The 12,764-nt window shown below is 42.6% G+C and overlaps 1 protein-coding gene across 1 annotated transcript in view; it reads left to right on the top strand.

Moving 5' to 3' along the window:
* The window catches only part of ptpn4a (protein tyrosine phosphatase non-receptor type 4a), a 45,324-nt gene that overhangs the window by 31,902 nt on the left and 658 nt on the right, over positions 1-12,764 (top strand). The window contains exons 12-26 of the mRNA XM_030785907.1: positions 300-472; positions 944-1,012; positions 3,489-3,623; positions 4,172-4,333; positions 6,649-6,802; positions 7,183-7,266; positions 7,380-7,436; positions 7,768-7,924; positions 8,329-8,495; positions 9,581-9,671; positions 9,765-9,826; positions 10,044-10,190; positions 10,388-10,516; positions 10,792-10,940; positions 11,682-11,817. Of these exons, the coding sequence (XP_030641767.1) occupies positions 300-472; positions 944-1,012; positions 3,489-3,623; positions 4,172-4,333; positions 6,649-6,802; positions 7,183-7,266; positions 7,380-7,436; positions 7,768-7,924; positions 8,329-8,495; positions 9,581-9,671; positions 9,765-9,826; positions 10,044-10,190; positions 10,388-10,516; positions 10,792-10,940; positions 11,682-11,817 (1,872 nt within the window). The remainder of the gene's footprint in view (positions 1-299; positions 473-943; positions 1,013-3,488; positions 3,624-4,171; positions 4,334-6,648; positions 6,803-7,182; positions 7,267-7,379; positions 7,437-7,767; positions 7,925-8,328; positions 8,496-9,580; positions 9,672-9,764; positions 9,827-10,043; positions 10,191-10,387; positions 10,517-10,791; positions 10,941-11,681; positions 11,818-12,764) is intronic.

Below are 12,764 nucleotides of genomic sequence, written 5' to 3'. Positions count from 1 at the left end.
CCCGCTGCTCCTCTTAAGACGGGAGGCGCTGGACATGCTGACACACACTCAGTCCTGGGTCACACACAGCTTAACACATTCGTCTTGTTTGTAGCCCTCAGCCCTCTGCTGTATGTTGATAGAGCCAGATGGCATCAGCATGGAAGAACAACACTTCTCCTTGAAAAATTCTATTTGTGTATCGTTCAAGTCGTGTCATTTCCTCTCGGGATAATAAGATACTGAACATGTCGCCTCCGTCCTTGTTTATCTGACCCCCTCTGTTTGTCCCTCTTCTTCTCATCATCTCCTTTCTGCAGAGTGAGACAAGAGAGACGCTACTGGGCTTCAACATGGTCAACTACCGGGCCTGCAAGAACCTCTGGAAGGCTTGTGTGGAGCACCACACCTTCTTCCGTTTGGATCAGCCCGTTCCCCCGCAAAAGAATTTCTTTGCCCACTATTTCAGCCTAGGTTCCAAGTTCCGTTACTGGTAAGAGAACCCCCCCCTCAGTGTTGTGATTCAGTATAGTTGGTGTAGACTGCAGTCTTCATTGCACTTAACCTTACCCGACACTGTTGACTACAGCTTGCATGCATTCATGAGAGAAGCTTTTTTAAAAATGCACGATGCTTTTTGACCATTTTAAGTTCTGTGGAAGACTGTTTTGAAAAACACAGAGCATTCAATTATTCATTTTTAACTTGCTTCTCAAGTATATTAGTGCTTAGAATTGGTAACTCATACAGTGCAAACACATTTCATCTGTTAAAATGAAATTCTGGTCTAATGAGGGGTTTGATTTTGTGGTGTGGAGAAAATGAGTGGATAGAAAGAAAATGAATGAAGGGGTAAATGAATGCGCAAATTCTTTACTGTTGGTTCAAATTACAAGCTACAGCTGAGACACTTACATACTTGAAATACCTAAAACAATGATGGCATGTTGTTGTTTGTTTCCAGTGGACGGACAGAGGCGCAGTCTGTGCAGTATGGCAAGGAGAAGGGGATTAAAGACAGGGTGTTTGCCAGGTAATCTTTCAATCTTTCATTTGCCAATTTACAGCGTTACTCTGCATGATCATATGTCCTTAACAATCAATGTCATATTACAGAAGCATTCGCCTATGCAAACACTTCAGAAGCAGCCATTAGCTACTCAGCTCATGGTTCAAGAGGTGCTGCTGATTCTGATTTACTCCAGTTTGATGATACTGTGGCCAATTAATTGTTCCAGTGGTTAAAAATGCTTGTCTGTACCATTACACATAATAACACAGTGTATCCAGACCTGTCTTACTAACGCAGTGCACTGTTAACGAAATCTCAGAGTCCTTACGAAGGTCCTTGACTAAGTCATTGGCGTGTATAAGAGAGGTAATAGTGTTCAGACTAGGAGTGTAGTTGGTAAAAGCAGAGTCATTGTATGAAGGACATACATTTAAACTGTCTTCAGATATGCCTGTTCCTGTGAAAATCATAAGCTAGACTACTTGTGCTATTGTCTGACAGCTCTGGAGATGAGGAGGGAAAGGGGTCAAAGAGGGGTGAGGGTGGTGAGGCACAGGTAATTTGCCACGATGTGCGTTGGCTGTCGCAATAAAACTCCCTCCTGAAAACTTTCTTGTGTAAGCACCGTCTTGGCTACTCAGCCCAGGGCAGCGGAATCAGATGTGCCTGACGACTACAGCCAGGGGTTTGCATGGCTTAAACAAACTTAGACAGCAGAACACACCGCTCATTCTTTGGCCCGGAATATTCTCAGGACCGAGGGAGTCAACTTTTTCAATCTGTAGGTTCTAAAGGATAGATTTCTGGAGACAGAGTACAGTAGTGTTTGTTCTCGGTAACAGTTTCATGGAAATGATGCCTTGTTCTGTGTGGTGTCACAGAACTGATTGACAGAGGGTAGATAAGTTTTGACCTGAAAGGTAATGTTTTAATCTTGAGAACATTGTTGCGTTAAAAAAAAATGCCAGAGGACTTTTTTCATGGCAGACAGTGCTGGTATAAGGTTTACAGTGTAAGTGTACCTGTGACTCCAGTTGTCAAATGCTGAGGCTTCTCCAGTAAACTGGCCGAGTGAAGCGGCCAGATGGTCAGAACTGGTGTTGTCTGACATTTAGGTTGTTCGTTCAGTCCATCAGTGGTTACCTGGAGTTAAGTCATATTTTTATGTAGGCCCTGTCTCCACATAGATCCAAATATGCAAAAGGGTGTGCAGTCCCCAATCAGTTACTCTTAACATCCATACTTTGAGTTTGTGTGGTCTTTTGGTCATTTTGTGTTGTGGTTATCTGAAATGAGCTTTATGGCATTCACTCTCTTCAAAGATTTATGACATTTTTTACCTTCATGCCTTAAGCAACTACATCAACATCAACAACACAGGTAGATGTCTGCAGTTTGAGATTTTGACTTTGTTTGTTTGGAAATGTAATGACTAGTTACTGCGGCTTCATTAAGGGTCAGATGACTGAAACCCTGATGGTCAAAGAGGATGTAGCACATTATTTCATGCCAAGCTGTATAACAGGATCAAACCTTTTGGTTAAAATACTTATTCCTGGAATTTCCACTCAGAGAAAAGAGATTTACGTGCGGTTTATACTGTCACAAGTCAAGTTGACTATAAGCAGTTAAACATTCCTATGGAAAACAGAACACTTTCAATTTAACCATGCTAAAGCTTGTCTGCTAGTACAAGATAAGATCAGACTTCTGAGAATTTTTAAGCCTAGCTGATAAATTTTGACTCTCTATGGAGAAATTTGCTAGGAGAAGAATAGACCAAAGAATGCAGAGCCTTGTAAATTTAAAGAGACTTCTAAATTTAATCTGACTTAAAGAAAGAGTCAAAGTGTCTGTGAGTCAGTTTCATCACAGGGACCGAAGTTCAGTTTTTCCATGTGAAAGACTCATGAAAAACATGTTAATTTACTTGGATCATGTAGAATTGATTGCTAAATGCAGTCACTTAACTGAGTCACGATGATGCCTTCTCTAGAGAATTGTTATTTTGGCTTGTGTACTCCAATTGTATATCGCCCTATGATTTTCTGCGCTCTCTGTGTTCCTACTTGGTGGTTATATTATTCAGTTTTCTAGCAGACACAATGGACAGTGTCTTAATTAACCCAGAGTTAGCTGTGAACTAATGCAGTGAGCAAGTAGACTGAAGTGTAATTTTGCAATACAGAGAAGTAAAAAGAGGGAATTTAAATATTACAAAAAATACTGTGCGCAGGTCAGTTTATAAAAACTAACTAATTAAAATCACTGTCAACTGAATGAATATCATAGTTAGTGGTTACATAATTGCTTTTTTTTTAGTCCTGATCATTGGTTATGTTTTAATAATAATAATAAAATCAATGTCTTGTCGTATGGAACTTGGTGGGGCATTCAGAAGAGTATGACTGATCTGATTGTTGGCTTACTCCTGTGTGTGTGTGTGTGTGTGTGTGTGTGTGTGTGTGTGGTTGTTTTTTTTTCTTGATTCACACAGGTCTCCCAGTAAGCCCTTGGCAAGGAAGCTGATGGGAGTGATGGACTGGGAGGCGGTGAGCAGGAATTCGCTGTCTGACGAGAGACTGGAAACACAGAGCTTGCCTACCCGTTCTCCACCCGGGACCCCAAACCAGTGAGTACACACAGGCCGGCGATCAAAGGAACACGAATCAAACACAAGCCTAGATGCCATATGCAGGAAGTTGGCCAGGAGCCCTAATGTATCAGTAGTGTTAAAGCTCAGAGCGGGGAGCAGTTTAAGGTCAGGCACAAGACTGAAGAATGAGCCTTTGGAGGGCAAGGAGGATGTGATCCACTCAGACAGGTGAGTACCTGGAGCTGAGACACAGCCAGACTGAGACATGAGAGGGGGAGCTGGAGAGGGAGAGGGAGTCCAAATCAGAAGTCTTCAGTACCAAACAGACATAGCAGGGAAACAAGAAATAAATGGATATAATAGCGAATTACACAAAAAAAAAAAGATGAGAGGAAGGAAGAGGAATGTAAAAGGCAGTTCTGAAGAAATAAGAGAGATCTGGAAAAAAAATGATTTGAGTCAGTGTAACTGAGCAGGCAGAATCTTCATCGTCCTGCGGTATTGCTGCGTGTCCTATTTTTGGTTGAAAGCGTGAATCACTGAGTTCCGGTGGATGCTCACAGCTGCTTCTTATCTGTTTGCAGTAGGAACTCATTGTTTGTCCAGGAGGGGCCGCGACTCCGGCCGTCTTCCATGGGTCACCTGGTAGATCATGTCATCCATGCCTCCCCTAGTCTGCCAGCCTTCTCCAACCACAAGTCAGCTTCCTCCACCCAGGCTAACAGCATCAGCCTGGACTCTACCCCGTAAGTCCACCTCCTCATTAAGATGATTTGCTCATTTTGTTAAAGCTCTCTTTGTGTGACATCAGAGTTACAGAACGTCCTTAGTATCTCCAGACTGCCAGTCAGTTTTCTTTTCCTGCCAGAATCCTCATAGAATCCACTCTCAATGGTTTCAGCTAACCATCGTCAGGGTGACATGTTGCTAGGGGATTTTTTCATGCCGGGCCAATGAGGCTGAACCTGTTTCTGGGATTACTGTTGGTCACGTTGTCGGTTACTTACCAACAAGGGAGTTTGGATTAAGATGTTCAAGGGCAAAGTTCAGGATTATTAATGAAACCGCTTGCATTACTATTTAAAGTTCGAATCTCAATTTAGTCTATCCTGCCGTTCCAGCAAACAGGGATGTGAGTGCAATTTTAACAACTTGGCAGTGGTTTTGAAGCCTCAGCTCAGTTGTTTTCCATTACTTTTAATAGAATAATTTGCTTTATACAGTATTTTACAGCTCAAACTCTTTTCATTCACACTGAGCAATTTTGACTTAATGAATTGTGCTGTATCAGTTGAGTGTAAGCAGTAATATTCCTCCCCCCATGAGCAAAGATATTACTTAATCGCGCATTTGACTGGCGGCACTAAAATTTCTGTTTTGACTATTGAGAAAGACCTTTTTTGGGACTGTGGCTTGCAATTAGTGTTCCCACTCTCCACCGGTGTCATTAAACAGTCTTAAATGGAAGCAAAACACCCACCAAGATGCCATAAAATCTGTTTACAGCTCTCGGGCCATGGAGTACATTCATTGACTTTTTGGGGGTTGTGGAAAACTTGTCAAGCTCTTTGTATTTTCTCTGAATAGGTCCTGTCTATACTGAAGCCTAATGACCTAGCCGGTAGAGGATATTTGCATGGCATACTGTTGTTTTTTTGCCCTGATGCATTGAACTCATTGAATAGTTGAATGCACAGGCCCCAGAGCTTCCCTTGTGTCACCCCTCCCTCTCTCTGTTTCTTTTGTAGCCATTGACTTTAAGCTGTCTTAGGAATTTCCTATTTACTTTTCAGTGTGTTAGTACAAAGCATCAGACTCCTGTCTGCATCAAGAACTTCTGTTTGTTAATTATGTAAATTTATGTAATTATTTTAAACATGGGCGTTCATCTTCGTGTATGTCAGGATTCATTCTTTGTATTCATAAACTTGCGACTGAAAACCAGAGCCGGTGCCATCCAGTCATGAAGTGAGCAGTTTCCCGTGCTCGTTCTTTTGGACCCATCGCCGAATTAAACCAAGCCTGAAGATTGCATTTTTTGACTGATATCAAATGACAGGATCTTCCCATCATCTCCTATAACAACAGATCATTCAGAAAACCAGAATGCAGGACATAGCTCAGATACAAGCTTTCTGCTCTAATACACATGCGCGCACTCATCCAACGACCACTGGTGCATTTGCTAAACTCTCTGTCACAGCTCCAGAAGATGACATAACCACCTGCTCACGCCTCCTGAGAGAGAGAGAACCCAGCAGCTTTACAAAGCCTAGTCTGATTATGCATGCTTACCCTCTCCCTCTCTCTCTCCCACTCTGTTTTCTGCTCTCTTTTTCTTTATTGTACAAACAGGTTGACAAGGTCTCCTATGTTCAGTGTACAGGGAGTGACCACATTACAGCGTGAGTGAGCTGTCACTTCCGCTGTCTGACCTTCTGTTTGCTCTGTGGTTGATATCAGCACAGTGGGTTTTGTTTGGTTGAACCTTTCGCCCCTGCTGTAGCTTCCCCTTCAGCTTTTAGTGCCCCTGTGTGATGACACTGCCTTGACAGGCAGGGAGAGGCCAAACGAGGGTCCCTGACCCCCTGACCGGCCCTCTGGACTCTGAAACACACACACATACAGGGAGAGAGAGAGTGTAGCTCTTTCTTTGAGCATTGTATAGAGAGCAAGCAGTGTGCGTGCATAAACGTCTTTTTGTGTTTTTAGAGTTCAGTGGGTCACTGACTTGTTAATTACATTATGTATTCATTTCAACTCAGGGAAACAATAAACTGAAATGTGCAGGAACAGATTGCCCTCACTGGCAGATTAAGTATGTTTGTTTTCCCATTATATAGAGAGAGTGACCCAGATAAAGCGTGTCACGAATTTGTTATCAGAACAAAGTTTAATTCCAGCACTAATAGAGATATATAGGAATGAATACTGGGGTTAACACATCTTCTCAGTATCTTATAACTAAAAATTTGTTCTCTCTCTCTCTTTCTCTCTTTCTCTCTCTCTCTCTCTCTCTCTGTCTCTCTCTTGCTCTCGCTCTCTCTCTCGCTATATCAAGGTCTCCAGAGGGAGTTGACGGCCAACCGCCTGCTCTACCGCCTAAGCAGTCCAGGAAGAACCTGAGCCAGCTCATTCTATCACACTCACAACAAGATCTGGATAACCACATCAATGAGATGTATGATGTCCCCGTGGCAACAGACAAGACCACGGTATGACACCCAAGATGTCTAGTTTTAGCCCATTTTGCCTTTTTTTTTTGTTTCTAGTTGAAGGCCTTTCTCTGTGTGATCTTCATCTTAAAGCTGGTTCCCTGCTGACTTTTATATTTTAGTAGCCCCACCCTGCTTTGGTTCATCTCTGTTGTGGTTATAATGTGGCAGTGAAAAACTGGTGAGATATTTGCGGTCCAAAAGGCATCTAATTAAATTCACTCATGGCTCCCTTGGAAAAAGTGTTTAAAATGCAACAAGGCTCTCTGGCACCTCTCACGGTGCAAACTGGATCGTGAAAACCAAGACCTAACTATAAAATCCTGCTGAGCTTCTCAAGTCTCTCGTTTATTTGATATTTGTACCTTTCCTGTTCTCAGCTCAATGGAGTTGTTCCTCATGATAATCTGGTGCTGATTAAAATGAAACCAGATGAAAACGGCAGGTTTGGCTTCAATGTGAAGGTGAGATATGTCCTTTGTTCCTGCTACAAACTTCAGTCAATTCGTCCAGATAAGTTAAATATCCGAGATTCAGTTCACTTAGCCCTTTCCCCCTTTCCCTTTATCTTTCTCAGGGTGGCTCAGACCAAAAGATGCCTGTCATTGTGTCTCGAGTGGCCCCAGGAACTTCGGTAAGGCACAGTTACACCCATCATCCAACACCCCCCACCCCCACCCCCAACCCCATACTAACAGTGATAGAGTTGCTGTCTACACTACATTTGCTGATGATAAACACAGAAGAGTGCCATCTATAGGTGAGCTAGTGAAGTGGCCAGCTAAGGTCAGACTTTTGGGCTGCTATTTTCAATTGAGCACAACCAATTTCACAACCGATTTTGGGTTCGGTTGAGCTCCTTGTGACACAGTTACTCCTTTAATAAAACAAGAAAGGCGTTTCCAGTTGTTCCATTTCCTGTTTTTTCCATCCCTAAATCACTACTGCACTAATCTGCGTTTCAGGCTGATCTTTGTGTGCCTCGACTGAATGAGGGTGACCAGGTTGTGCTGATAAACGGACGCGACATATCAGAACACACTCACGACCAAGTGGTGATGTTCATTAAAGCCAGCTGTGAAAGTCACTCTGGTGAACTTATCCTGCTTGTTAGACCCAATGGTAAGACCTGTTCCTGGGCATACCTTGTTTTCTGCTCATTGAAGAGGTGGTGCTGAGGGATGGGAAAAGGTTATCTCTATAAGGATGGAGCAGTTGTTTTGGGGTTTGGTATCATATCTTAGGAAATGAGGAGACCCACATTAAGACTTAAGAGCTTGTTTCAAATGCTGAGACCGCATTCTGGGTGACATAACACCCGTGTTTTAGCCGCCCTGCTTCCTTTTTCTTTTCCATCTTTTGAGCCTCACTGCACTGTTGCCATACAGATGTGGTCTGTGTTCGCAGACTCACACAGATCTGTCGCATTACAGCACTAAACTGTTTTTTTTTTTTCTTTGTTTCTTTGGTTTTTTTTTTTTGTTGTTGTTGTTTTGTTTTGTTTTGTTTGTTTGTTTCTGGTCCAGCTATCTATGATGTCGTGGAAGAGAAGTTGGAGACTGAGCCAGACTTCCAGTACATTCCTGAGAAATCCCCCACAGACCCATCTCAGCTTGACCAGAATGCCTGGAAGGACTCCATGCAGCAGCTTAAAGAGGGCCTGAACAGCGGAGCCTTACTGGCCCAGTTTGATGTAAGTAGTTCGCCATGCGCTCGAGTGAAAGCCGGAGAGGAAAACATGAACTTTTAGCAGCTCCCTCCCAAAGACAAAAAAAAAAAAATAAAAAATCTCGCGCGTAAAAGAAAAGACCTCGCTCATCAGCGAGTCTAGACGTTAATAAGATTGTGTAGACTTGGTGAAAATGACTCCGTGTATATAGATTGTTATTTAGGCAAAGAAATCCCCAGAACATCGTGTCTTTGTTTAAAGCCTTGTTAAGTTGTTTCTGCGAAGTCGAGGAAGTGGCCAGGATGTGGTCGTATCAACAAGAAGCTTTTTATTGCTTCCTGTGTTTTATCAAGCAATCTCACTGTAGTACATTCCTGTCTGAGTACCCTGCTTTAATCGTCTGTTGATACACACACAGACACTGGTGAATAATCTAACAGAATGTATGGCTGTGGGAGTGATGTATGTTGTGCCGTCTGAAAGAAGAATGTGCTAGTTCAGCAGATGCCTTTGCTTTAATACAGATACATACATTATTTATGTATTCAAAACCTTGCTTAGCTCCATAATTAGATCCTATCATATCCTCTATTTACAGTGAATAAGATACGAGATTTCAAACTTCTGCTTAATCTGCGTTTAGTAATACTACGTGGAAGGTAGTGATTGTGGCGTCTTAGTTAGGGAAAGGGGTTTTGAATGTGTTTATACCGGTGAAGACTCAGTTTTATAAAGAAGCAGCAGACTGTAGCTGAGTTTCTAGAAAGCACTGTGTATTCATCTGTGGAATTACAAATGTGAGTAGCACCTTTTGAATTGCAGCTCCAGCAGGTGCAAAAGGCTTATCTTCAACACAGCACTCTTGCTACACATACTCACTCCTCCTCTCTCCAGGGACAATAATAGCAACGCTCTCAATTTTTTTTAAGGATAGTATTTCAGACTTCCAATCCTCGTCTGCAGCCTCATGTAATCAGAGGACCGCGGGAGGGTTAGGAAACATAAGGATCACGGGACATGTAGAATGCGCACGCAATGTATTTTGAAGAGATTTGTCAATTAGATGTTTCAGATGGTTCATTGACTCTTGTGTCTCTCTCCCCCTGAAGCAACTGTACCGAAAGAGGCCTGGGATGACAATGTCCTGTGCCAAATTACCTCAGAATATTTCCAAAAACCGCTACAGAGACATTTCACCCTGTGAGTATACTAACCCTGAAATGTACATTTCCTTTGATATTTCACATGAGGCAGGCGAAGTGAACTCACACTGTGTTTACCTCTCTGTACCAGATGATGCAACACGGGTCATTCTAAAGGGCACAGATGACTACATCAATGCAAATTACATCAATGTGAGTTTTTTTTTTTGTTGTTTTTTTTTCCAGTCGTCCATCAGATTTTCACTAATGTGAGCGAAAATAACTACTGACCTTATCCAGACTTCAAAAATACATACATACACACACGCACACACACACACACACACGTATATATCCAAACACAAAAACACGGAGAGAGAGAGAAAAATATCCCCACTCTCTTATTTTTGTTCTGCTTGGATCTCCTCAGATGGAAATACCTGGCTCCAGCCTCATCAACCGCTACATTGCCTGCCAGGGACCTTTGCCCAACACATGCCCAGACTTCTGGCAGATGACCTGGGAGCAGGGTTCCTCTATGGTGGTCATGCTCACCACTCAGGTGGAGCGAGGCAGAGTATGTGGTGTCCTGTTCTCCTTGTTTTTACTCTGCTTCAGGTTTACTGTTTTGTGTGGTACTCTGTAGCGTTCAGTCATTGGCCCCCTGGTATCCGTTTAAGGCCACTTCTTTAAAATGATGCTTTTTATAAGTATATGGTTGAATAGATATTTTTAGCTAGATGCACTAACTGACCTGTTCCTCCCTCATTGCAGGTGAAATGTCATCAGTATTGGCCCAATCCCTCAGGTACTGCTACCTATGGTGGTTTCCGGGTTTCCTGTCAGACTGAAGAGGGAAACTCTGCTTTTCTGGTCAGAGAAATGACTCTTAACCATATTGAGGTAAATTCACTATACTTTATTCAGCGTATTCTGCAACAGAATGGACATGGGTTCAAAGTGTGCAGCGTGTTATGCGGCGTTAAAGGATTTTTTTTTTCCAAATAATTTGATTTCAAAACAATTTTTGACAGCAGTGATTTTAAAAAAGGCAACACTGACTTCACACACGTCAGCAGCACTTATCCATACGCTTGTTTTAAGCCTTGTTTACGTAAATAATAGTAAGGCCCCACGTCACGGTCTGAGTAGCTGCTCTCTGTGTGCTGTTGTCCCAGAGTGGGGAAAGCAGGGAACTCACCCAGATCCAGTACCTGGCATGGCCCGATCACGGTGTGCCTGACGACTCCACTGACTTCCTGGACTTTGTGGCTCTGGTGCGGAGTAAGAGGGCTGGCAAGGATGAGCCAGTGGTGGTTCACTGCAGGTAAGAACAGCTTGGTCGCATATGAATGTAGAGTCTGGCACAGAAGCAATGAGTTTTAGTCTCATTTATTGTAATATTGGAGGGATTTGTGTGGTTAAGAGATTAGCAGTGTAATCTCAGCTCATTTTGAAATGAAATATTCCTTTGCTTTTTGAATGACTTTTTTTTTTTTTTTTTTTTGCAACTGTTCTGTTTTACTTGGCCAAGAGGGAATTGTTAGCCAAAATATAGTTCAAATCTTCACCAACATTTTATGGTTCTTGTGGCGACAAGGACTGCTTTGTAGTCGAATCATATATTCTGGATTATGCTGTCGTTTTAAAATCATTAACGTATAACCAGTTGTAGGGAGTGACAGTCAGGTATGGTTGGTAAAAGCTTGAGTCCATGGCGGAGTTAAAAACCAGAGATTCCCTCAACTCACAGCAATGGTCTGTGGGCCTCCCTGACACCCCCCCCCCATTCCCCCCTTCCTCAAGCACCATTAGTTTCCGCTCTGCTCGCCGTGTTTAACATGCCTTACACGTCTTCTTCATCCACAACAATTGTCAAAACCTGGTGATCTCAATATTATTTTTTTCATAACTGTGCTTTAGACACACTCCCTTGAGGCTCTACAGAAATCACTAATCACTTTCTATCTTCTTTCTCTGGCTTTCTCTCCCATCCCCCTCCCTCCTTCTCTCTCTCTTTTTCTCTTTCTCTCCCTCTCTCTCTCTCTCCCCCCTTTGTTCTGCCCAGCGCTGGGATTGGCAGGACGGGAGTGCTCATCACCATGGAGACGGCGATGTGCTTGATGGAGTGCAGTCAGCCTGTGTATCCCTTAGACATAGTGAGAACCATGAGGGATCAGAGAGCCATGATGATTCAGACCCCTGTAAGTCCGATTTTCTCTTTCTCTCTCTCTCTCTCTCTCTCTCTCTGTCACTCCCCCTTACCTCTCTCCCCTCCCTCCACGATAAATCGTAAATTATGTATCTCAGATACTGGCAGCGTCTTCCGTGTAATGTCTGTATATTCAAGTGAATCCTGTGCTGGCATTTTTGATGAATTATTTGTAAGGAGAATGAAGATTTTGCATAAAACATTTTGTGATTTTGTGAAACATTCGTAAGACAGAACGACGACTTTGATCACAGATTATTGTGATACACATTTTTTTTTTAATTACAGATCTTTGACTTTCATCATTTTGGGGGGTGGGGAGTGGTCTTTTTTTTTTAAATGGACAGGTATGGGACTTGTCATTGCAGTGCTCAAAATTTCAATATTAGTCATTTTACTGACATCCATTTGGGACACATTCTTTTTTTTTTTTTTTTTTCCTTCTTCTTTTTTTCAGAAACGCTGTCTCAGCAAGACATGCTTGACCTAGGTCAAATACAAATCAATGTAACATGGGGATTCAGCACTTATGCATTATTCCTAGAGAGTTCCAGCAGCTGTTGTGTTTTATTCATACACATTCATACCCCATCTTAACATAAGTCCCTGAAATGTGTAATTCTGATGACACAGACAAACTGTAATTTACAGAGGATATTTGCACCATATGAATACAGGTAGACTCTCTGGAGAGAGTCTGAGAGTAAGAAAGATTGCAGGAGAAACAGAAAAATAAATAAATAAGTAAAAGGCAGCAGAGAGTCCCAGAGGTTGAGAAGGTGCTGCAGCTTTAATTTCATTACGATATGCAGCGCTTTAATGAGGACTGCCTCCCAGCAGGCAGGAAAGCACAAGACCAAACTTAGGAGACCAGAGGACGCACACTCACACACACTCAGTCTAGCAGACATTCACCTCAAACACAGATACGATGCTGCC

Source organism: Chanos chanos, chromosome 10 (assembly GCF_902362185.1).
Source record: "Chanos chanos chromosome 10, fChaCha1.1, whole genome shotgun sequence".
Taxonomy (NCBI): Eukaryota; Metazoa; Chordata; class Actinopteri; order Gonorynchiformes; family Chanidae; genus Chanos; species Chanos chanos.
This window is presented reverse-complemented; position numbering and strand designations above follow the sequence as displayed.